This window comes from Hippoglossus stenolepis, chromosome 18 (assembly GCF_022539355.2).
Source record: "Hippoglossus stenolepis isolate QCI-W04-F060 chromosome 18, HSTE1.2, whole genome shotgun sequence".
NCBI classification, from domain to species: Eukaryota; Metazoa; Chordata; class Actinopteri; order Pleuronectiformes; family Pleuronectidae; genus Hippoglossus; species Hippoglossus stenolepis.
In genome coordinates this window covers 19,992,440-20,017,572 of record NC_061500.1, presented here as the reverse complement: position 1 = coordinate 20,017,572, position 25,133 = coordinate 19,992,440, and the positions used below count along the sequence as shown (strand labels likewise).

Below are 25,133 nucleotides of genomic sequence, written 5' to 3'. Positions count from 1 at the left end.
AACCAAGAGACTGAAATTGAACATCCTTCTCACAACATATGAGATTCTTCTCAAAGATAAGGTTAGCAATGATTAAAGTTATTCTGTTCAAAAGATGTACAGTACAATGTTAACATGTAACATAACTGTATATGTGTCTCCAGTCATTTTTGGGCGGTGTTAACTGGGCATTCATTGGTGTGGATGAGGCGCACCGACTGAAGAACGACGATTCCCTCCTCTATAAGACCATGATGGACTTCAAGTCCAATCACAGGCTTCTGATCACGGGAACACCGCTGCAGAACTCGCTGAAAGAGCTCTGGTCCCTCCTGCACTTCATTATGCCTGAGAAGTATGCCACATCAGTTGTTACACTTGAAGACTAACTTGGTTTTTGTAGCTGAAGTATGATAACCATGTTCAGTATATTTTGATATTCATCACAGCAAGAAGTGATGTCTTTCCCAGTGTTTCCCGTTATCTATCTAGCCTTTGGTGACCCGCCATATTCTTATATGACCTATTAAACTTTTAAAGGCCTTGGTTATACAAATAAAAGACTTAACAAAAGACGTAGAGAAACTCCGACATGTGCAATATGTAAAGGTTTTGTTTTGTTACTGGTCTTTATCCAGTAAGTAAGCTTCATTAAAAACAATCATAATAAATGGTAGTGTAAGAATATGAAACACTGTATCATACAAACAAACCTGAGATGCTTTGTACAAAGTAAGACGATACGTTGTTTGCATGTTCTGCATCTAAGGAGGAATTAATGAGGAATTGTAACTTGAGTTGACCGTATCGCTACAACCGCACTGTGTTTTTCTGTCATGTTTTTTAAGGTTTCACTCTTGGGAGATATTTGAGGAGGACCATGGTAAAGGTAGGGATTCAGGCTACACCAGTCTGCACAAAGAACTGGAGCCTTTTCTATTGCGCAGAGTCAAGAAGGACGTGGAGAAATCCCTTCCGGCCAAAGTGGAGCAGATCCTCCGAGTGGAGATGAGCGCAATTCAGAAACAGTATTACAAGTAAGAGCTGGAAACTACCTTTTGTCAAAGAAAGCATGCTGTTATATAATAGTTATCGCCATGCACCTTTAATCTCACACCAGCTTGTCAGGCTAGCAAACCTTACATAAACATTTTTATTATTAAGACATGAATATCTACTTATGTTGGTTTATGTTTAGGCTGTTTCGCCCAAGTGTCTGTGGCGCGTTTGTGTTGCTGGTGACAAGATAAATTGTGAACCAGGAAACCCAAGTCGAAGCAGATTCAGCCTTGTTGCACCACTGCAGGTTTGATTGGAGTAATTGAGTGTCCTGAGTTTTTGAAGCAGGGATGATGTGTGAACACAGCCCCAACTATTCGATCATTAAAAAGTGCCCTACAAACTCAACTTTTTTCCATCCAAATTAGTTGGTATAAGTTGATATGACAATTAGCTCCTTTCCCATTACCAGTGGAGGAGTCAACCTGCTGCACGACACGAGATGTAACGTGACGGGGGGAAGGGCTCCTGATTAGAAAAGAGCAGAGTCTCTTGTTAACCAGTGGAGTAATGTGCATCAGTGCAGTGGCGCTGATTTGATTTAAATAGCTAAAAAGATATCGCGATGATATATTTTTTTATATACGTGTGTGTGTGTGTGTGTATATTAAATTTTTGCTGTCATGTTTTCTGTTTGTGATCAGATGGATCCTGACCAGGAACTACAAGGCTCTGAGTAAAGGTACCAAAGGCAGCACATCAGGTTTCCTAAACATCATGATGGAGCTCAAGAAGTGTTGTAACCACTGTTACCTGATCAAGCCTCCAGAGGACAACGAGTTCCTCAATAGAGCTGAAGCCTTGCAGGTCTGTTTATTTTGTGTTAATATCTTTTAACGACCGGGTTTCTATTACTCCTAACAAGTTTTGCCTTTCAAAAAGAAATATGACTCAACTTCCATTTGTAAAAATAAAATCCTGGTTTTGTGATCCTAGATAATATTAGCCGCATCATGTTTAGAGGGATATGAGTGAAAACCAGAATCAGTTTTAAAACTGTGAAATTGATATGAAGATGATGATGGATGATTCTTAAGCAAAGGAGACACAAACACAAACGCATAATCTGATGAGGTTCAATGGATGAAACGCATCCAGTTGATGATTATCAAACCAACTTCTGCCATTTGACCAGCATTGCCACTTCCTCCTCCCCAGTCTTAGACTTGGTTTGGTTCTGATGACCCTATCAGTATTAATGTGACTCGATGAATATGTATTACATTTTGCCTTAATTTATCAAACTCCCCAAAATTCCTCATGTAAGGCCCATCTGCATCCATTCTGCTGTAGAAACAGTATTACTGTATTAGTATTAAAACTGTAATAATAATAATTATTATTCATATCAAAGTTTGTGCAGATATCCTGTTGGCATTTGTTTTTATCTGCTGAGGGGGCTTGGCAGAGAATCTTTTGGAACATCTAAGTGGGTGTGCTTAATTCCAGAAGCAAACTGAATGAACACAGTTCAGCGTATATTTATTTATTTCCTGACATTACTTGAGGAGGCTTGACAAATAACCACTCTTTTCTTCCAACAGCATCTAATCCGCAGCAGTGGCAAGCTGGTTCTGTTGGACAAACTTCTGGTGCGTTTGAAGGAGCGAGGCCACAGAGTTCTCATTTTCTCCCAGATGGTACGGATGTTGGATATCCTTGCGGACTACCTGAGGAGCAAACAGTTCCTCTTTCAGGTAGCTACCCACTGTTCTCACATGACCATCACCCACTGTACATACCCTCACCAAGCACTTTATCGAGAACACCAAACCAATACCTGGTAGCTCCACCCTTTGCGCTCAAAACAGCCACAGTTCTTTGTTGGATAGATTCCAGGAGATGTTGGAAATGTTTCCCATTCAACTGACCAATTGGTTGGTCGATATGTTCTTGTCTGACCTAATTGAAATTGGTTGGACTATTGCCTAATTGTTTTACAACTTTTACTGCTGGATGTAGCCATTAGGAGAAGTCAAACTGTGGCTATTAAGTAATGAACATGATCAGCAACAATACTGATAGACTGACCTGTGAACACACACACAGAATACGCTATTAGGTGTAGCTGACACACAGCAGTAGCAGGTCTGCCTTCCTGAGGAGAACTGTTGCAGCAACATGAACAGTTAGAGAGACCTATCTACTGCAGACCTTTTCCTACCTGCAGAGTAATATTGTAGTAGTAAGATTTTAATGTTCCAATGAGCAAAGCAACCTCCGTAATTAAAAAATGGAAGACATTGCAAGCACCAGATCTCTTCCTAGAATTGTCCGTTTGGCTAAACAGAGGGAGGTGACCAAGAACCTAATGGAAGGAAGACCATGTCAGTAGCACTCAACCCAATTAAATGAACGGCACAATGTTTGCAAAAGTGAAGGGGTCTGAATACTTTCTGATGCTACTGTATGCCTGTTATACATTTCTGAATCTGAAATGTTTTCTATTCGTGTAGAGACTAGATGGCTCCATCAAAGGAGAGATGAGAAAGCAGGCGTTGGACCACTTTAATGCTGAGGGCTCAGAGGTAAGTTCTGTGATGTAGCTAACAGTAAATGTAGTTTGTTATTCATTTGAATATACCAGGACCATATAGTCAACCTCCACTTGTGTGCCTAGGACTTCTGCTTCTTGTTATCAACGCGTGCGGGTGGTCTGGGTATAAACCTGGCATCGGCTGACACAGTAGTCATCTTTGACTCAGACTGGAACCCTCAGAATGATCTGCAGGCCCAGGCCAGAGCCCACAGAATCGGACAGAAAAGACAGGTAGGGAGCATGTGCCATCAACCTCTCCATTTCATGTTCTTTGTTTGTTGTAATGTGTTTTGCCACAGGTACGCAGCTGTCACATATATGCATCATGGAGTCAGTAAGATTACATGTCAATGTTGAGTTGTGAAGATGGAAGTGTTTCAAGTCAAATTTTTAACAAAAGCGACACCATCCCTGGTGGTGGTTTTGAAAGCTGAAATAGTTTCCAGTAGAGCCAGGACCAGGAAATGTACGTTAACAGTTTTTTCACACTCTGGATTGATACCAAATCCAGAGACTAGAGATGGTATAAAGTTGCTATGAGTTCACCAACTCTAGAGTCATCTCCTAGCCAGACTGTACCCATTGAAGAAATCTTCTATGAAAATGACTTGGACTTGAGGTAGTGAAATGATTTTCATTATCAAACAAAATGTACTTTCTGTTCTCGCCCACTCAGGTCATCAGTAGATATAAATCTACCTTTTCCAAATAGACTACCAGAAGTTGTTTACATGCTGATCTAGTGATGCAGACTTTGTACTGTATATTTTACTGATTGCTTGTGGACTGGCAGGTGAATATCTACCGTCTGGTGACTAAAAGCTCAGTGGAGGAGGACATCATTGAGAGAGCGAAGAAGAAAATGGTGCTGGACCACCTTGTCATTCAGAGGATGGATACTACAGGGAAAACCGTTCTCAATACTGGTTCTGCTCCCTCCAGGCAAGCAATATATTCCACATTCTGCTTCTTGATTGAAGGTCCAGTGTGTACGTTTTATTGTGAAAGGGATCTGTTGACAGAAATAAAATAATCCTAGTGATGTTTTCACGAGTGTTTCATCTAAATTATACAAATTGTTGTTTTATTAACCCTACAATGGGCCCTTTTATATTGAAATACTTTATATTTACATCAGGGGGGGGTCCTCTCTATGGAGGCCGCCATGTTTCTTGTAGTAGCCCAGACTGGACAAACTAAACACCCTTTGAGTTTTTATGAAAACTGAAGGTTACCACAGATTCTCTTTCATGTTTGGAAGGGGAGGGTGAGGTGAGGGGTATTCAGCTGCAACATGCAATTTCACCACTTTATGTCTAAATTCTACACACTGCAACTTTAACTTCCCTCCTTTGTGTCCATGTCCCTTTTTAATCTTAAATTCTTGTGCTTGTCGACCACCTCGGTATTGACGGGCTTGCTAAGGCGAATGTGGCTTTTCTTTTTCACTCAAAAAGCAATTTCATCTATGGTCTTTGTATTCCACTAAAAATTGCTGCCACACGTCATTGTTATCTCACCTGAGTTTGTTTTATGCCTACAGTTCAGCACCTTTCAATAAGGAGGAGCTTTCTGCCATCCTGAAGTTTGGTGCGGAGGAGCTTTTCAAAGAGCTAGAGGGAGAAGAGCAGGAACCCCAGGTCTGTAATTTTATACTCAATTGTGTGTACATAAAATCACCTATTCTGAAATATAATGCGGTGTCATGTCACGGCCTGTTCTGCTCTGTAGGAAATGGACATTGATGAGATCCTCAAAAGAGCTGAGACCAGGGAGAATGACCCTGGACCCTCTACAGTGGGAGAAGAGCTTCTGTCTCAGTTCAAGGTTAAAATGCTTCTTGTTTCAGAAGCTGGTTGCACAATACACAAAACGGTTGTACTCTGCTCCTCAGCACATTAACATTAACAGTTGTTTGTGGACTTGACCTGTGCAGGTAGCCAACTTCACCATGATGGATGATGAGGAAATGGACATTGACTCTGAGCGTAGTCACCGGAGTTGGGATGACATAATTCCTGAGATGCAGAGAAGGAGGATGGAGGAAGAGGAGAGACAGAAGGAGCTGGAAGAAATCTACTTGCTGCCACGTATGAGGAATTGTGCCAAACAGGTACATAAGCAGTCATGCTTAATATAATTAGGACTCAATATTCATGCTTTTCATTTTGAGATGAAATGTTTAGTGGTATTTTGAAATGTTAAGTGGTATTGCAGGTTTTGGTTCTCAATGAACCCCCAGGTGATTTGTCTTTTTCCTTTTCGTGAACAGTCAAGCTTTAACGCTGTTGAGGGCCGGCAGAGTAGGAACAGGAGATACTCTGGGTCCGACAGTGACTCCCCCTCAGACCGAAAGAGGCCAAAGAAAAGAGGGCGGCCCAGGACCATCCCGCGGGAAAATATCAAGGGTTTCAATGATGCTGAGATCAGGAGGTGATTATATTAATAACTGATTTCTCACTATGGCTGTTTATATACTCCGAACGTTGTTGTTAATATCTCTGTGAAATAATTACAGGTTTGTCAAGAGTTACAAAAAGTTTGGGGGACCACTGGAAAGGTAAGCAACATGAGATTTGCTATTTTCTTTACAACAACAACAACAACAACAACAGTCTGCTCAACATGTGTCTTCTTCACTAAGGTTGGATGCTATTGCTCGTGATGCTGAACTTGTAGATAAGTCTGAACATGACCTGAAACGATTGGCAGAGACTGTTCACAATGGCTGTGTGAGAACACTGCGTGAAAATCCCTGTGGACCAGACAAGAACTCAGGTAACCCAACACATCCGAGAGTCCATCAGTCCAAAGGTTCAAAGATTTCATTTCTAAATTGGCCAACACCTGCTGAACAGCCAAGACTGCAGTAGCACCAGTGCACATCATATGTTATGATCAAATTAATACACTGTATGGTTCCAGGTGCAGATTTGCAAGTATTCAATATGTTGCAGCCCTTTGGCAAGATAAATTACTTAAAGCAAAACTAAATACATTTTGCTGAACAGGGAATGGTCGCCACAAGTTATTATCATAGGAAGCCCCTGCATTCATTTCTGCTTGGCTACCAGTTGGAGCAGCATACAGGTTGGGGTTGATGTGTACAGTATATACAACATGGCGAGTGACCCTGGCTACACATGGTATTTTGCACACTAATGGTCCAGTGTCATGTCCCTCAAAATGTGTTTTGTTTTTATTTCATACAGGATTCAATGGCCATTAAAGCATGAAACTTGATGAATCTTTATTTTTCCTGTTTGATCATCAGGAGGCAGAAGAGGGAAAGTAAAAGGCCCAACATTCAGGATCTCTGGTGTCCAGGTGAATGCCAAGCTTGTTATCTCCCACGAGGAAGAGCTGGCTCCACTTCACAAGGCCATTCCTGCTGACCCAGAGGAGAGAAAGAAGTAAGGCTCCAGATACACAACATGATTTCTGTCAAGGCTTCTCCACACTAGAGGATAATCGAGCGGATTTTAGACACAATTTGCCCCTTCTGGCAATCTTGGGGGCGTTCCCGACTGGAGTTCACTCTGTGCAGATTATCTTATAGTAAGTGCGGGGGGTTTAATAATCTTACTGCCTCCGATTGAGTCGGCGCCTCCCCGATCTCAAATCGTAAAATACCAAACATATTTATATCAACAAATATGAAACGTGTAGAGCAAGAGAGAGCTGACCGGGACGCATCACCACCTGAATGTTCCGTACTACAGTTCTGACTAAAAACAACAAAAAATGTCCAACTCCCCTCCAGCTCGCAGAATCTGAGATTAAGGTTTCAAGGGATCATTGAAGCTAGTTAACATTTATGTTCATGAGTAGACTAAACAGTTTCTGTACATCGATTCACACATCGATTCAGTTAAGGATAATTCATTGTACAATACCAATATTTCTGAGAACTAAAGCTGTAAACTGTGCAAGGACACGTCTCACTTGGTGCATTATTTAAATTTTAAGGTGGGCCTCTCAGAATAACAGCTTTTGTCGGAAAATATATTGTCCCTTATTCAGTCTGATATTTGAATTAGAATAAATACAAAATTTGGCACAGATTATGCTACCAGGCTACCAGCTCAGCAAGCTGGATGGGATTGTTGTAATTATTGAGCTTTTATCTATGTATTGTATTAGGTAAGTATTCCAGCATTTCCTGTAGGATTAGTGTGTGTGTGTGTGTGTGTGTGTCTGCTCATTTTTGTCACTCCCCACACAACCTGTTCACCAGCTGAAGATCAGTAGAAATTGCTGCTACAGCAGAACAATGACCTTAAACATAAAAGTAAATCTACAACAGAACAACCTCAAACTAAGAAAATCCAACTGTTGAAGCAGAGTTCAGACCGTAACCCAACAGAGAAGCTGTGGAATAAGCTCAAAGAGACATTTACGTCAGACATCCTGACAATATGTCTGAGCTGAAGAAGCTCTGTATTGGAGAAAAGCAGGAGTTTTTTCCTTCTTGTATTTGTATGTCTGGATTGTAATTGTCTGTCTTTGAATAGGTATATGATTCCATGCCACTCGAAGGCAGCGCACTTTGACATCGAGTGGGGGAAGGAGGATGACTCCAGCCTGCTCATAGGAATTTATGAGTATGGTTATGGCAGCTGGGAGATGATCAAGATGGACCCGGACCTCAATCTCACACACAAGGTGAGTTTGCCCTTCTTTCATAAGTCAGTAAAGAAGCAAGTGCAAGCTGCATTGTGTAATGCGTTTGTGTGGAGTCATTCAGGAGAAGTGACTATAATTGAAATTTCTTTGCTTTTCTACAGCCAACTCAAATATTGGATCTCAAATCTTTTATACATTTTAAAATATATACACATTTACAAATTTGCTCTTTCATAAACATCTTACAACAATGTTAACTGTCTACTGTTGATCAGCTCCTCCCAGACGACCCTGACAAGAAGCCACAGGCCAAACAACTACAGACCCGAGCAGACTACCTCATCAAGTTACTGAGCAAGGACCTGGCCAAAAAAGAAGCACAGAAACAAGCAGGGACAGTAAGTGCTACAGTAACATGCCTCTGCATCGCTAACTGGGATATAATTCTCATTCATCACTGTACTCTGTTTGCTGCTGCCACGTAGCCTTCTCTGTATGCCTACACATTTTATATCAGCTGATTCCTTATCTTTATACATACACATGTAGAGAGTGCACAGGGTTCCAACTAAAATAGACATATTACACACACATACAAACATACATACACACTGCTCAAAATTTTTTTAGGGGACACTTAAAATCACATCGGATGTTGATGAACGAATTATTCCAGTTGAAAATCTTTAATGATGTTACGTCATTTAGTCCCCAACACATTTTACTAGGGATGCACGATATTTGGATTTTTCTGGCCGATAACCGATAATAATTTCACGTTTCTTAAAAAGAAGTTCATATCCTGTAGTTTATGCACACCTGAAAAATTGCAAAATATAGTAAGCAAATATGGATGAATTAATATTCCATTGTTAACACCACAAAAATGTGTTCTGACTCAGTGAAGAACATCAGAAAACTTCAAACAACTTTAGGTGGAGGAGGAAAATTTGTCCTGCAAAAGAATTTAAATTAAATATTTTGACATCTCAAATAAGACAAGTCAGTGTATTAGAATATTAATTTAGATAAAAATTATGTACTTTCAAAATTAAAGGCTATTATAGAACTGAAATCCTTGAAAACTGACAAAAGCACATGGAATATTATGCTCAATAAAGAAAAGGAAAAAGGTCGAGGATAGTTTATGTACTTTTAGTGCGTGAGAGTAAGGACGGTTCCTCTATACTTTGGCCTTCATCTTATAAAATGTTTAGCGTAACCATTCAAAATAAATTAAATGTACTGACAATATCTCTGAACAGAAATGTCAATAATTAAAAACAATTAGTTGAAACAAAATATAAAGTTCATCTTTCATTAAAAAAAATAAGGCTCTTATAGAACTGACAGGCTGCTGTATGCGAGCCAGAACACTACAGTGCATGCAACAATGTCTGTTTCGAATTGAAATCATCATCCAGCCAGTGAGCCGTCTAACTAACCATACTCCCTGGACTGATGTCTGAGGTCCATTTGTCCGTGGTAAAGCTTACGTTCCTTACAATGCCCGGCCTCATGTAGCCAGAGTGTGGAGGAGACACAGTCACATAATGAGTTGCAGTGATGAAAAAACACACGCAATTCGTGGTTTCCATTGATCTCAACAGTAATCAGTAAAGATTTTCTACTTGAATAATTTTATTGTTGTATATATTTGTATATGTATTAATTTGCATATATATGGGGTATATGTATTTATGTGTGTATATGGATATTCATGTGTATATTTGTATATATGTATTTGTTGTATTGTTTGTGCTAATTGTTGTAGCAATGTTTATCCTGTTGTCTTGGCCAGGTCACTCTCGAAAGCGAGAGTAATAGATGGTAATAGATATTTGTAAATGCTTATATGAGCCATATTCCTAGTTATATATGGATTAATATGTATATCCTCCATTTTTGTTTGAATGTAGGCCAATTCACGGAAGAGGAAACCAAGAAGCAAAAAAAGTAAAACTCTGAAACCGACAAAGATAGAAGAGGTGATGAAGAGTCCATCCTCAGATCCCCCATCAGACAAGAGATCAGATGATGAGGATGAAATTAAGGAGGAAAAGGTATATTTAGATACTAACTATTATGTTGTCATTGTTTTCTGTTTTGAGTTTTATTCATGTGTGATGTGCTCTGACCTTTTCAGGAGATGGCACCAGTAAAGCCACTGAGCAGACGGGGCCGAGCAGACCGGGTGGTGGTGGTGAAGAAGGAGGAGGATGACGACGACGACGATGGTGATGACGATGACGACGACGACATCGACGACGGCGACGACGAGGAGCCTGAACAGGAGGAGGTTTCTTCATCAGGGGAGATGGAGGTCAAAGAAAAAGAGATAAAAAAAGAAGGCAAAAAGGAAAAGAAGGAGGAAAGTTGGGACATTAAAGAGACAAAGGAGCCAAAAGAGAAAAAGGACGCAAAGGCTCTGGACTCAGTTAAACAAGAGGAGACTGTTGAAAAGGTGAAACAATAGCTCGATATGTCATGTATCAATTAACTAAATGAACTGATAACTATATTGAAGGCAGGTAAATGTAAATAAGTACAAGACAAAAGATGATAACTTGGTTAGGAATCAATTCTCAAATTCTTTTTCAAATCCTTTTCATCAGAACGAAGTAAAACTGGAAGCCCGAGAACGGACAAAGAAAGCCTCTGATGTGCCAGTTCATATAACAGCAAGTGGAGAGAATGTGCCAATATCTGAGGAGTCAGAGGAGCTCGACCAGAGGACCTTCAGTGTAGTATGTCCCACTGACTATCAAACCTTCAGATAGAAATGATTCAGCTAGTGACCAAACATCGACACAGTGACTGAATCGTAAAGATATATTATGCTGTGATTTATTTTGTGTATCTCAGCATATTGATTATCATTGACTAATGGAAATTAAAAGACCAGGATAAAATCCAGCCAGAATTTTGATAATAAATAAAGTTGTGGATTGCAGTTGCTCGAGTTGCCTTGTGTTTGGATGTTGCAGTGCAAGGAGAGGATGCGGCCAGTGAAAGCAGCCCTGAAGCAGCTGGACAGGCCGGAGAAAGGGCTGTCGGAGCGCGAGCAGCTCGAACATACGAGACAGTGCCTCATCAAGATCGGGGACCACATCACTGAGTGTCTGAAGGAGTATTCAAATCCTGATCTGATCAAACAGTGGAGAAAGTTCGTATCCACTCTTGTTATCATTCTAATCACATATATTTTACAGGTTAAACATAAAGCAAAGTTAAGAGTGAACAAGATTTCAACTGGGTCACTGTGTCTGTAAGAATGGTTGATAGTGGTCAGGTTATACCAGTAGAAGTGGCTCACATGGCGTGTAGTGAGACCAAATCAGAAATCAAGTTTTAATACCTGAAACCAGCAGTTGGAAAAACTCCCACACATCTGCCCCGCAGTTGTGAAGGAGTGTATTGCCTCCATACAATTCTCATCTGGGTCCACATCTGGGTTGCATATACTTAGTGGTGATGTTTGTCTTTTACAGAAACCTGTGGATATTTGTTTCCAAATTCACTGAGTTTGACGCGAGGAAACTACATAAACTGTATAAGCATGCAATCAAAAAAAGACAAGAAAACGCCCAGGTACGTAAATGCTTCAGTTGATTTGGATTGCTACACAACATCCTGCATCAAAATCCATTATGATGTTTCTTTTCCCTCAGGCAATGGAACAGAACACTAGAAGTATAAACACGCACGGCTATAAACATGCAGGTACAGTGAGTTTACCTCTGTTTTATATAAGGAATGGTGGGCAAGTTGTCTGTGTGTCCTGATTTATGTGTGGTCTTCATACTCAGATATTGAAAGGCTGAAGGACAACTCTCACCAGGACGAGAGCAGCAGGGACAGCTACAGCTCTGAAAGGCATCATGCTACAGGTCGACACCACGAGAGCAGCAGCAGCAAGGAGAGACACAGCTCGGAGTCCCACAGAAAGACCGCAGGAGGGGAGTCAAGGAAAAGGCCGTACTCCTCCTTCAGCAACGGCAAAGACCACAGAGACAGAGACCACTACAGACCAGACAGCAGAGACAGAGACAGACAGGACAGGTGAGCGACCAAGACTGTCTGAGAGCTTCTTCATCTATTTGTCAGGGAACACTAAACGCATCAACCGCAAACAAAGAGAAAGACTATATTGTACCGGCTGTACTTCATTTCCATCTGCAGTCGCTGGGCAGGAAAACACAACACTAATAGAACAAATGCAGTTTGTGCTGTGACCCGTCAGAGATATTCAAGTTTCCTCAAGTTTCCTACTATTGGTTGTTAATGTTAAAATCAAAGTTAGGAAATCTGGTCAGTTTCATTACTCCATTTAGGGGGGGAAGGCAAGAGAGTGAACAAGTGTGAATGAGCTGATAGAGTGTGGAATTAGTCAAAAGGAGAGAAGGAGAGAAACACAACTCTTGGTTATTTCATGGCAGTTTCTAAAGCTGAAAGAAAAAACACATCAGCTGCACAGACAAGTGCTCTGGAGTTTCCAGTCTCTTCATTTATTCATTTAATCAAAATCCATATCAGGTTTGGAAATGATATGTCAAACACTGCCATTGTCTTCATTTGCCACAGTTACTTCCTAGTTTAGTTCCTCTTTGCTTGGAAAAAAGCTTCTATTTTAAACATGAAAGGAGCTCCATGCCCCAGAGGCAAGCCTGTAGAAACACTACATGTTAGTAGGATCAATTCATTTTTGTCTCAGCGGTGTATGTGAGATTTATCGATCATAATATTAAACATAACCAAACTTATCATTTTAATATTTCGTTGTGTTTAACAGAGAGCACAAACAGTCTGTGTAGCCTGCAGCATGGAACAGTTCTCACATTGATGCTGCTTCTGCTCTTATTGGTTGAGGAAACATTAACATTTATTAAAACAGCATGTTACACAAGTTCTCTAACTGTGTTTGTGTTAGGTGATGTGTTCATCAAGGAAATATAGCTGCTGTCAGACATGTACTGAACTCTGGACATTCCCCAGAGGGGCTGTATGTGACAACGCAAATGTCTGAGTGAGAGGCTCCGAGCTATCGTCGGGAGTTTCTCCAGCCAGCCCTTTAGTAAACACTCCATTGGATACAATATCCAATGCAAGAAAACAGCAGGAGATCCTCAGCAGGATTCACAGTGAGTGAGTAGGCTTGTTGATGATGTTTCTAACAGGCAACAGACACCAAACTGACAAAAAAAAACCAAAAGAATACAAATATCTCATGATGAAGAAGCGCTCTCACACACATAGAAGACACCGAACAAGATGTCAAGGGAACACTTAGTGATGAGGGCTGACGACGGTGTCAATGTGCTGTAAACAAACACGATCTTAAACAACAAAGTTAATATACTATGACCTACCTGTTCCCGAGATACCTGTGTTGTTGTGAACTCGCCTGAGTGGAGAATCAGCTCATGTGTGAAAGTCCCGACCCAACTGTGCAGACATCCTCCGGAGTTCCTATCTGAAGACGGCTTCAGTGTCCATGTTAGGTCCAATCTAGAGCTGCGTTTTCCCACTTACTTGAAGTGACATTGAGGCAAAGAGCACTGCACGCAGCTGCAGGGGTGTAATAAATGAATCGTGAATGCTCTGTTGTTTATGCTGCTGTTGTTTGCACTTGTAAATAATAACCCATTGTTTTCAAAGAAATGTAGAGGTATTTTGAATGTGGCACAGACACCTTAAATAAAAATAAAAAAAGAGAACATTTTAATATTGTCTGTGCATTAACGTTTGTCTCTTGTTGGTGAGGGGAAAAAATCCAAACTTCCATCCCTGTGTGCCATCCATCACAAGCTGTGTAATAGAATATTCATTTGACAGGAGGTGACATTATTCACATAACAGGAAGGGCAGGACAATCTTTGGTTGTAGATCATATAATCAAATGACTTGAAGTTGGTACAGAGGTGCTGAAAATGTGTAAATGTTGTCCCTGCTTTGTCATGTGTTCATGCTGATGGTGTGTTTGTGTGCAGATACTACAATGACAATAAGCACAGGAAGCTGGAGGAGTTCCGCAGCAGCAGCAGAGACCACCGGCTGGACATGAAGGATTATTCCCACTCCGACCAGCGCTCCTCGTACCGCTACCACTCAGACTGGCAGACCGAGCAGCGGGCCTCAGCCAGCGGGCCCCGCTCTCCTCGAGACCAGCGCTCGCCCTACGATGCGCGCTCACCCATGGGGCACCGCTCACCTTTGGACTACTCGTCAGACCACAAGAGCACACCCGAGCAGATCTGGAGCAGCCGCAAGACATAACAGGAGCTGCCTGGGTCTGCTAGTAGCAGCCATAGACTCAGCAAATGCCTTACAAGGACTGTGGACTCCAACCTGAAGCAGTTTGAAGCACTGTGTATCAGTCAGTTCAGCATGACTGTCATCTCTACGCTTCAACTCATCTCGGAAACCTGGGATGAGAACGCCAGGGCGTGCTCAAACCAGGTAGCAGATAAATAATCAAAGCATATTTTTCTATTTAAGAGTTTAAAGCTGCATTGTTGTGTAGGTTCAACAGCATGCAGCACAACTTTCTTTGTTATTTTTATAAACTTTTTTAAATTCTGGAAATGGACACAATTGACCCTGAGTGCTGCCTCATATTCCCACCAACCCATGACACTGGATCCTGTATTTGACTGTTCTCTATGTGTGTCTGTCTCTGTCCCTCTCTCATGCATAATGTGATTATCGAGCTTATTTAAGTGTTAACTCAGTGAGAAGAAGGTTGTCACATGAATCACGTTGCAAGTTGATGTAAAGGTTGAATCCAGTCTGGGCTCAGGCTCACCACCTGAAGTACCTCATTTACAGCATTTCTCATTTCCTCAGTATGTTTTCTTTTTTCCACCAGGCGTGAATTATTTAATAACATATCTTAGCTGTAAAAAATTACTTGGATTTCTTTCTTTTTTTTAGAGCAACTTGTATCATTTTTTTATTTCAGTAATACTGTTGTAAATTTTTGTAAAATAGTAAATCAGTGGTCTTTTTTCTCAGGCTTTTTGGATTTATTATGACTCTACTTTTCCCCATCAACTCAGGCTTTTTGTCGTTCTACTCTTGACTTTATGTACAGTAGTTCTTTCCTGATGATGCTTTCAGAATGTAACTTTTGGTAAAGGGAAAGTTCTTAAACGATACTCAGTTTTATTCTCTAATTCTTAGTTCTTTTTTCTCAGTGAAATCAGTGAGTTGGAAGGAACTGACTTTTGTAATCATGGTCTGAAGAAAGACGGTTGTCTTTCAATAGAAGCTCCTGTTAGATCTTAAATAATCTTTTTACATGATTTTGTTTTCATTTTTTCTGTGTAGGCAATAATAATGTTTCTATGCAGCCAAGTATATTTGTGGTGAACCACCCAACTGAATGAAGTCACTGTTACAGTTCACACTGTTGTACATAAATTTCCACTATTTCAAAATGAATTTACACTGAAAGTGCATGAATTTTTATGAACTGTTTTATATAGTTGTTTATGAAGCCATTAAAATCAATCAGTGTACTCACTCGTACCAACTCTTCAAAAAAAAGTGTCAACTTTTTGATTCTGCCAAACTTCTCAGAGGACATTTGGTTTGAGTCAATAACTGCAAAGGCACAATCACTGATTTATCATTGGATTTTTAGGGTGATGTGATTATTTTGAATGTGAGATTGTGTGTGTGTGAGATCTCCTGAGATTAACACAGAACAGCCTCTAGTTTGAACTCTGAACGGAGCCTAAAATATAAACCATCCATCGAGCAGCAGTTCTGTGTCGATGAGAGAGGTCAGAGGAGAAGGGTCAGAGTGCTCGGAGCTGGAGTCTTTCTGTCACAGGGACTAACTACGTGTCTGACCTTCAGCAGGATGATCTACAGCAGCAGAGAGAATGTCAGGCTCCTCTCCTGTCAGCTGAGAACAAGTGTGAGGCTGCAGTGACACAGACTCACCGACACTGGACAGTTTAAGACCGAAAAGAAATCTGTATTTCTGCTGATACTGCAGATGATGGTCACAATGTCGACAGTATGGATCCATGGAGACAGCCTGGCTTTGGGGTAGGGCTGGGCGATGTGACTTTAAATCCAATACCACGATTATTTCAAACTTAAACCTCAATTACAATTCATGAACGATTATTTGATAACACCCCCTCAATGGGACATACCACTCGGCGCATTACGCAGGGTCTTGTCATCAAGCGAGGTCGGAGGGGGAGTGAGGAGGGGGACAGGCAGCAGGGGGACAGGCAGCAGGGGGGACATGCAGCAGGGGGACATGGCGCAGACGTAGCAGAAACCCCACAGTTCCTGAATGCTCGCATCGGGGAAAGTATTAACCGACATGAGCGAGGTTAGGTTGGATTCAATATATTTTCGATTAATTGCCCAGCCCAACTTTGGGAAATGTTTTCTTCACACTTTGGGTTCTTTGATAAGAAAATCTCAAACTGGTTTCATGAAGACGACAGAGAGTTCTGTAACTTCAGTGACCTCCCCAGTCACCAGATCCAGTAGAACCTTTGTGACGTGATGGAACAGGGGATCAGCAGCATGAATGTGCAGTTGACTGCGGAGAGGATACGACGCAGTCATGTCAACACAGCAGAATCATTCAGGTGTGAACACATTTGAAATTCAATCATCTCAGTACACATTGGTCTGGGACACGTGTGGCTCAGTGTTGAGCTGTTATTATAATTTAGAAACGAGTGAAATCCTGTTTCATTATAAAGCTATGCACATTGATTGGCTCAGCCTCTCCGGGCTCCTCTCTCCCTCTCACCTGAAGGTTCATCAAGGAGGTTAAGTGGCACATCCAGCTCTGAAGGATTCTCCATTAACTGAAATTAGCTGCGTGTTTTAACTACAAATATCTGTCTGTCAAATACAACATTTCATTCAACAGTCTTATAATTTGAATCAGGTGGAACTGAACTCTAGAGCCAACGAGTCCCTATTAACAAGATCGAGGACTGCTTCCATCAGTGGGACGTGAATAAAGTTGCTGCGTCCCCCTTTCAAAAGCTTTTAGTTTTTCCCAAACTTAACATGAATTAACTTGCAACAAATATAACTGAGAAAATGTATTTCATCGTATTCGATATGTAGAGGAAATCCACCATTCACACTCAGGTTCAGACCTACAGGCAGTTTAGGGTCTCCAGTTGAGCTTCATGTCTTGGGACTGTGGGACAAAACCAGAATACCAAGGGGAAGTATATGTGGGCACAGGCAGAACCTGCAGACTCCGTGCAGTGAGGTCAGCGGAACAGTGTGTCCCATCCCAGAACCTTCTTGTTGTGACCTGTCTACAACCACATCCTATTATATTTACACTCTATTTGTGTGTCGCCTAAACCAAAACATGTTTATCATTGTTTAAGACGTGTTGATGAATTGATATCTAGGAGAGATCAGGCTGGATTCCTGCACTGACATTTCTTCTTTAACTCTAGAACAGACCTATCACCCAAAGCTCCTGGCATCCTGACATGGTGTCTTTAGAAGCTTTGGGATCTTCCCTTTGTTTTGTAGCATCAAAGGCACAAATTCTAGTTTCACCGGTTGCACTTAATTCAATTCAAATTTCAGGGCACTCTTACACTAATTAAGTAACAAGAGATCCCTTCTTAATGTGCTATAGAAATTGGGTAACAAAATTCCTTCAAATTCAAAATTCATAGTCTCTCTTTGTGCATAAATAAACTAAGTTAAAGGTTCAGTATGTAAGATTTAGGTGAAAGGATCTATTGACAGAAATTGAATATAAAATAATCCTAGTGATGTTTTCACTTGGGTGTTTCATCTAAATTGTACAAATAGTAGTTTTCTTTACCCTAGAATGAGCCGTTTGTATTTTAATACTTTAAATATAAAGTATGTAAAGCCGCCATGTTTTTTACTGTAGCCCAAACTGGACAAATTAAACACCCTTTGAGTTTTTATGAGAACTAAAGGTCACCACAGGTTCTCTTTCATGTTTGGAAGGGGGGGATGAGGTGAGGGGGATTCAGCTGCAACATGCAACTTCACCACTAGATGTCACTAAATTCTACACACTGAACCCTTAATATGTATACGGCCCTTTCACAACTGTTATCACATTTATTTACAACAACTACGTAATAAAAAGCAGAAAAGATTGATAATCCAAATAAAACGTTAACAGTTAATGATGATTTAAACAGGTTGATGTTTGTAGATATTTTCAGATACAACACAATATGAAAAAGTGTAAAAGTGACATGATATATCAAGTATTACAGCTCCCGTGCATTCCATTAATCAATGTATGGGTGAACAACAAAAAGAGGAGTTAGAAGGTTTTACAGATTCATTTTTAATCCATAGTTTGAGTAAATTACCAAGAATTGCATTTATTGATTTTGAGTTACATTAACTGGTCAATATAGAGGAATCATTTCAAGAAATTAATATCATAATTCATCAATAAATAGGTCACTTTAGAAATGAGTTGATGGAAAACAACATAAAACAATCAATAAACAATATATAGTACAACTCTAGAAATACCTGGTACCTTGAAACTACTACTTGAAAGTGGAGGATGATAATAAACGGCTGCTTATTTGATTCATTTGAAATTCAATGAACAGAAACTTAAGAATGTCTGTGAATGAAAGAGGCTACAAACTTGAACATTTCTCACTTCACCTTACAATGGACAAGAACAAATAGAAAGAATCCAAATCTGAGAACCACTTCAACAAGTTTGTCTTTATTTGGTTCACAAGGCGCGTCAGTTATCTGACAGCTGAGTAAACTGACCTGGGGGGGGGGGGATGGCTTTCATTCATACATGTGACACATGTGCAGCAGAATACAGCATGGATGAAGATAAAGGTTACAGACTGAACAAGATCATATTCAAGGCAACATTTCTTCGGCAACAGAATCGGCTCCAGTGGCGACAGCAGACATGTGCATCCTTCTTAGGAGCTCTTCTTCTCCTCAAAAATGATGTTAGCTGTGGCTCTCTTGGCTGTGGACAAATCACACGGATGATACTTTTTTTCTTGAACATCCAGACTTTTATTTATTTGCATGCAATGTGTAGCTGCTGTCAGTGAAACTCAACACTTCTGCAGACGTGGGGGGGGTGGGGGGCAACTCATTCTACACTTTTACTATTTCCTCCAAAAATAATACATATATATTCATATTTTAGAAGGTAGCCACAGATGATTCAAATCAATTGTATTTGTATAGCGCCAAATCATAATATACATTATCTCAAGGCGCTTTACTTAGAATAGATTGATTGACAGCGTCACTATCTTAACCAGCTCCCTGAAGTTGTCCCCAACGGATGCGGCTTGTCCAAAGTTAATTGTGTACATTCTACCGACTAATCGGAATGTGTAGTTCCATGTACGTCATCACTAACTGTCAGAATTTATAGTCCTGGGGAAGTCAAAAATTCCAGAAAGCTTCTGATTGGACGCAGAATGAGGAACTGGCCCTGAGTGCAAGGATGAGTCATCAAACAGTTGAAAGTGTAGGTGAAAAGTTAACAGAGGGACACAGGATTAAAAATGGAGTGTTCTTCATTTCATGGGGTCATTAACATTCTGCAGGTCCTGCTTTTATCTGACAGGAAACAGCCTCATGTCTGTGATCTATGACCCTGACAGAATATTGGTGCACTTTGTCTCCATCTAGTGGAGCCCCACTCTACCAGCCACTGTGTAAAATAGAAGTGACAGTCAGCAAATGTGACTCTAAATGAGCTTTAACTTCAAATAACCTTGAAATGATTATGAAGGTCATGTTAAAAACCAATTGTACTTGGAATGTATTTGTTCAGCAGCTGCTTGTAGTAAATCCCATTGTTATTTATACCTTTTAGTTAATTCTTCGTACTTTATAGTAATCGTGATAATTTAGTTTGAAGTTTACTTCACTGTTGATCTCACCTTTCATGTAAAGTTGATATCTTTCCTAATTCCTCAGATTTTCGAACAGAAATGTTGAGATTGTGCAGAATGAGTCGGTTTGTGTTTGCGGTAAGCTCGACACGCACGAGTTGAATGACTCACCCTCCTCCTTGAACTTGTCAGCAGCATCTGACGCCTTTTCCTTGATGTTCTTCACCACATCGTCTATCTTGGCTTCATTCTTGAGGAAAATAGGTAGAATGATGCGGTTATAGATCAGGACCGATCCGTTAGAAGGAGTCGGAGCCATGCACCACACCAAGAAGGCACCCTGGGAAAGAAGGAAATATGAGTCAGGATGCAGACACCACAGTTACATTATAGGCTTCACTGGTTCAACTATTCATTAAAGAAAGTGTTGGAATTTGTTTCGAAAACACTTTCATCAATAAGTCATCTCTCACACACACACACACACACACACACACACACACACACACACACACACACACACACACACACACACACACACACACACACACACACACCATTGATGTACTTTTTAATGTGTATATACATTTTTACATAGGCTGCAATCTAAGACAAAAGGCTCTTATATTATATTTGTAGGGCTCTTAACGCTGTGGGCATCCTCACTTGAAGGTGTGTGTAGTGTTTTCCATTCATTACCTGAGGCAGCGCGCCAGACTCTCATTTCTACCAACACAGTTTGATTATCAGCCACATTTTTTATACAATATAAAAGTTGTAACTGTGTTTTGCTGCGTTGCTTCATTGTAGAGCTGCGTGCATGTATCTCTCTTGCTCTCTCACACACATGCACAAACATGTACACGCACACACACTCACAGTAGGACCGGCTATCAGCAACAGACTCAACTGATGTGTGGAGTATTATAATTATAACTAGTATTTTACAAATGTCATGACACCTACATAATAAACGTGGCTGCTGCTGCTGATGAAAATGAAGCGAATGGGTTTTATGCCCATTAAAAACAATGAGACCGACAGTGGTGCCAGGGGCCGTGTTATGTAACACTGATGTCCCCATGGCAACCAAACTCACCAGACAACTTTAGCCTCTAAAGACTTAACACTAAACTCACCAGTAAAATCAGGAGGAAAAACCTCCTAATCAACTCATCAATGCACTTTTCCAGTGGATTACCTTTCCAATATAGTAGAATGGGAACCAGGAGAGGAAGATATCCGCAAAGAACTCTGCCACACTGAAGACTCCATACACCACCCAGTAGGTCAGCCATTTAGTGTCGTCGTCTTTGGTGGCACTTTCAATGGCCTTGATCCTGGAAGGAAAGAGGAACAGAATCTGAGAGGAGTAGTTTGATAGACTGGGGAAAACAACACGATCCATGAGGGCAAAATGTCATTTGGTTTATTATTTATTTTGTTTTCCTCCTTTCTCATCGGCTTCTCTGCCGATAGCCTCACTGCTGGTTTTCTTTCACACAGTGATGAATCATCTTGCAACTTGAAATGTGAAACAGTGATGGAATCATTCTACAAACCCCAAAAATATCAATAACTAAAATATATGTAGTAAGGATAACAAAAGTGAACATTGAAGCATGAATTCCAGTGAATCACTGTACTAGCATGTCTCTAACATGACTGAAGGCATACTAATCTCCCTTTCATGGTAAATGGTCTGTATTAGTAGGTATTCATATAACCACATGTTATCCTAGCACAGACTCGTCAATCAGAGCTGTTTAGGAATCACCTCCATTTCAAAGAAATTACACTCATCTCAAGACATGTATTTTTGAATTGTTGCATAATGTGATGTACCAGAGCTATAAAAGCGCTTCACTGATCCATTACTCTGTGTTATTCTTCTAATTATTTATTGTCACCTGCAGAGTTTGGAAATGCACAAAACAGTTAACATGTATTGTTTCAAAATGAATCGGATGTGGCAACACTGTGCACAGGAAACCTGTCCCAACAGGTTACAGCTCCACAATTCACCATGTACTTCTGTGGTGGCTGTAATACTGCTCAGCCCATCCTTCCTCAACCATTACAACATTACTCTCCTGTTGTAATGGTGAAGTCTTCTCTGCACATAGCAAGTCAATCTCCGTCCTGTCTACTTGGTTTTTTATTTCAATAAAACTACAGTCTATACAGTGTGTGTTATGACCACGTTCACCGAAACAGGGTAATCCTGTTAACTGCTCACTGCTGTTTGATACCCTGTCTACTGTTTACTATCCACTTAAAGCAGAACTGCCTGCTCTCCCTGTATTGTTGAGCTGTTTACTGTTGGCTGGGCCATAAACAAACTGCAGACAACACACCATCATGCTCATTTGATTACTTGTTCTATAATTATGTATTAGGGCTACAACTAACTTATTTTTGTGTTGTTGCAGATTCACCGAAATGGACCTTAAAAACCATTTGACTTCCTTTGCTCCCGAACAGACGACTGAGGCCAGATCAGTGTGTTATCCAACAGTCTGTGGGATTCACTTTGTGGGAATCACAAAACATGATCACTTTTCACATGAGGTTGATCACCATGGAAACCCTTAATCTGCTCTGGAACACAATCACTCCCATTCCTGGGGCTCCAAATAAAATGGATTTATACTAAACTGACAAGTTGTCAATAATTTGTAATAAGTGTGACATTGTCATATCTACCACTTCTTCTTCTTCTTCTTCTTCTTCATGCATCGTCATCGTGTTATGTAACTGTGTTTTTAATTATTCATATAAAACGTTGTTTGGCTGTTCGCGTTGGTGCGGATACATCATTGGCCATGAAGGGATATTTTTTTCAACAAAAAACGAAATGAAATGATGTATTTTTCCACAGCAGAGATGAGTTTTTATGCTTTAAATCGATGACCTGGTTTTTAAATAAAATGTCGGAGGCTGTTATGTCTTTTTATACATGTGTCTCTGAGGTGTGAAGTGGTCTCTTGGATTAAAAATAAAACAATGGTGACCGGAGACTGTCTATAGAGAGCCCTTCCACTTCCTACTGATGTGTTCAGCTACACGTGACATCTCCTGCACTTCTGTCCGTCCTGGGAGAGGGATCCCTCCCATGGCGCTCCTCTGAAGATCCTGTTGAACCCTGTTCAAATGCTGGCACCTCAATAATATATAGTCATGTATTCATATTGAACTGCTACATGTGATTCCCGGTACAGCTCTAGAGGACATGCTCATTTATAAACGGGGGACAAAATGGGAAAGTAGGAGCAGCACAAACATTTGAATCCCTTTAACGTAAGAGTAAATTAACGAGAGTCAAAATTCTGAAAACCACACATTTAACTTGTAATAAATTAAAGGAAGCAAATGTTTTAAGTTCCATGAACTCAAATTCTAAAAAGTATAAACTCATATTTAATATCTTAACGCGAAATTTGTGTTGCTCTGAAATGAACAGCTGTGTTTGGGACTCTTTTGAGACACTGATAACATTTTCTTATGAATGTAACTATTGTTCACGTTTTGAATTCAGCCCTCCGGATCACAAGACGGACTAAAGCCGCTAAATGTCTTATTAACCACAGTATCAAAGAAATGACGTTGTGACTCATTTCAGAGATGAGGATCAGTTGACTAGCAGCTTGGGGTTTGCAAAAACAGTTGTGTAATATTTTATTGTTCGTAAATATGGTCAGCACATTGGTTAAAACACACGCACACACGCACACACACACAGGTCTGGTCCTTCACATCGTAACGGATATAATACTAAAATAATGTGTGTGTGTGTGTGTGTGTGATGGGTGTGTGTGTGTGATGGGTGTGGTAGTGAGGAAGGGTGAGGCCCCTCTCAGTACCAGTGCCACACTTACGAAATGTATGCTGGGTAAAGAAAGCCGATGAGGTTACACAGCAGGGAGGCTCCGTAGCCGATGACGAGGTAAACAGCGATGATGGCGACGGCCGCTGGAACAGAGCACAGCACATCTGTTATAACACACGTGTGGCGGCATCACTGCAGCCGCTGGCTTCTGTTCTCATCTAACGGTCAACTCGAGGCCCGCGCCTCCTCTCTTCCTCCCCTCTCCCCCCCTCTTCCCCTTTGCTCCCCTTTCTTCCAACACTCACCGATGGCGATGTACGTCCTGCTCACTCCCGTTTTCTTCTCGACCTTTTCCAGGAGGTCCGTCACGACATTCTTCTCGTGGAGGAACTTGTCAAATCGGTCTCGGAGCCCCTGCGCCATGGCTGCACTTCCTTGTTCAGCTTCGGACGTTCCAAACTGCGGATGTGACTCAAACTGCGACACTGAGGCACGGAGAGACTGCACGCCACTGTTCTCTCCAGCTCTCGCTCACACGGCGCGTTCACCCTCTGCCGTGTCCGCTCCGCCCCTTTCAAAATAAAACACCACCATTCTGCAGAGTTAAATATTAACGCTGTCTCATCATGTTACTGAGGCCCGAGGTGATACATCGATGATACGATCTGTGAAGGTGTGTGTGTGAGTGTGTATCAATATTTTCTTCATCCTACAAAACCGAACATCAGGCGGTTCACAATAACAGGGACAATAGAAAAACAGAGTGAAATGACGTCATTTGAACTGCACATTGGACATGGAATTTGCCGTGGTGTGTTTGTGCAATTATAAATCGAATTTAAATATCTGTATATACAGGACGGACAGAAGTGCAACAGATGTCACGTTTAAAGGATACAATATAAATCTATATAAATGCATCGCAAATTACCGTTGAAGTTAGAATGTGTATCAGACAAGTTCTGTGTATAAAACAACACTGAAAGTTCATCTCGAAAACAGTTCAACCACTAACATGTATGTGTTCTGTTATTTATTCAATAATTAGTACATGCATAAAAACGGTGATATTAAGTGGACAACTGCACATGCCCCAGATTTTCATGTTTTTAGTCGTGAAAATATTGTAAAGTGTCCAGAATATAAGTTTAAGAAAAAAGAACTGCTCCTCATGTATGACGGCCACTGATCTCCACTCGTTTTTCAACTA

At 40.7% G+C, this 25,133-nt stretch overlaps 2 protein-coding genes across 3 annotated transcripts in view; one reads left to right on the top strand and one right to left on the bottom strand.

Annotated features, from left to right (window-relative positions):
* Positions 1–15,733, top strand: part of chd1 (chromodomain helicase DNA binding protein 1) — a 25,180-nt gene extending 9,447 nt beyond the window's left edge. For both annotated transcript variants that reach the window (XM_035184453.2, XM_035184454.2), the window contains exons 12-36: positions 1–61; positions 144–334; positions 828–1,016; positions 1,683–1,845; positions 2,583–2,735; positions 3,495–3,566; positions 3,659–3,808; positions 4,371–4,519; positions 5,121–5,217; positions 5,309–5,404; positions 5,514–5,690; positions 5,850–6,010; positions 6,096–6,137; positions 6,222–6,355; positions 6,852–6,990; positions 8,092–8,242; positions 8,479–8,601; positions 10,123–10,266; positions 10,350–10,667; positions 10,819–10,950; positions 11,191–11,369; positions 11,695–11,794; positions 11,875–11,926; positions 12,013–12,265; positions 14,194–15,733. The exon at positions 1–61 is cut by the window's left edge and continues 29 nt beyond it. In XM_035184453.2, coding sequence (XP_035040344.2) covers positions 1–61; positions 144–334; positions 828–1,016; positions 1,683–1,845; positions 2,583–2,735; positions 3,495–3,566; positions 3,659–3,808; positions 4,371–4,519; positions 5,121–5,217; positions 5,309–5,404; positions 5,514–5,690; positions 5,850–6,010; positions 6,096–6,137; positions 6,222–6,355; positions 6,852–6,990; positions 8,092–8,242; positions 8,479–8,601; positions 10,123–10,266; positions 10,350–10,667; positions 10,819–10,950; positions 11,191–11,369; positions 11,695–11,794; positions 11,875–11,926; positions 12,013–12,265; positions 14,194–14,479 — 3,712 coding nt within the window. In that variant the 3' untranslated portion in view covers positions 14,480–15,733. The remainder of the gene's footprint in view (positions 62–143; positions 335–827; positions 1,017–1,682; positions 1,846–2,582; positions 2,736–3,494; positions 3,567–3,658; positions 3,809–4,370; positions 4,520–5,120; positions 5,218–5,308; positions 5,405–5,513; positions 5,691–5,849; positions 6,011–6,095; positions 6,138–6,221; positions 6,356–6,851; positions 6,991–8,091; positions 8,243–8,478; positions 8,602–10,122; positions 10,267–10,349; positions 10,668–10,818; positions 10,951–11,190; positions 11,370–11,694; positions 11,795–11,874; positions 11,927–12,012; positions 12,266–14,193) is intronic.
* Positions 15,734–18,525: 2,792 nt separating this feature from the next.
* Positions 18,526–24,472, bottom strand: reep5 (receptor accessory protein 5). Its single transcript, XM_035185207.2, has 5 exons — positions 24,229–24,472; positions 23,973–24,066; positions 21,296–21,434; positions 20,266–20,434; positions 18,526–19,208 (listed from the first exon to the last, which is right to left on the bottom strand). The coding sequence occupies exons 1-5, from the start codon at positions 24,344–24,346 to the stop codon at positions 19,159–19,161; spliced, it is 570 nt and encodes a 189-aa protein (XP_035041098.1). The 5' UTR covers positions 24,347–24,472; the 3' UTR covers positions 18,526–19,158.
* Positions 24,473–25,133: the final 661 nt, after the last annotated feature.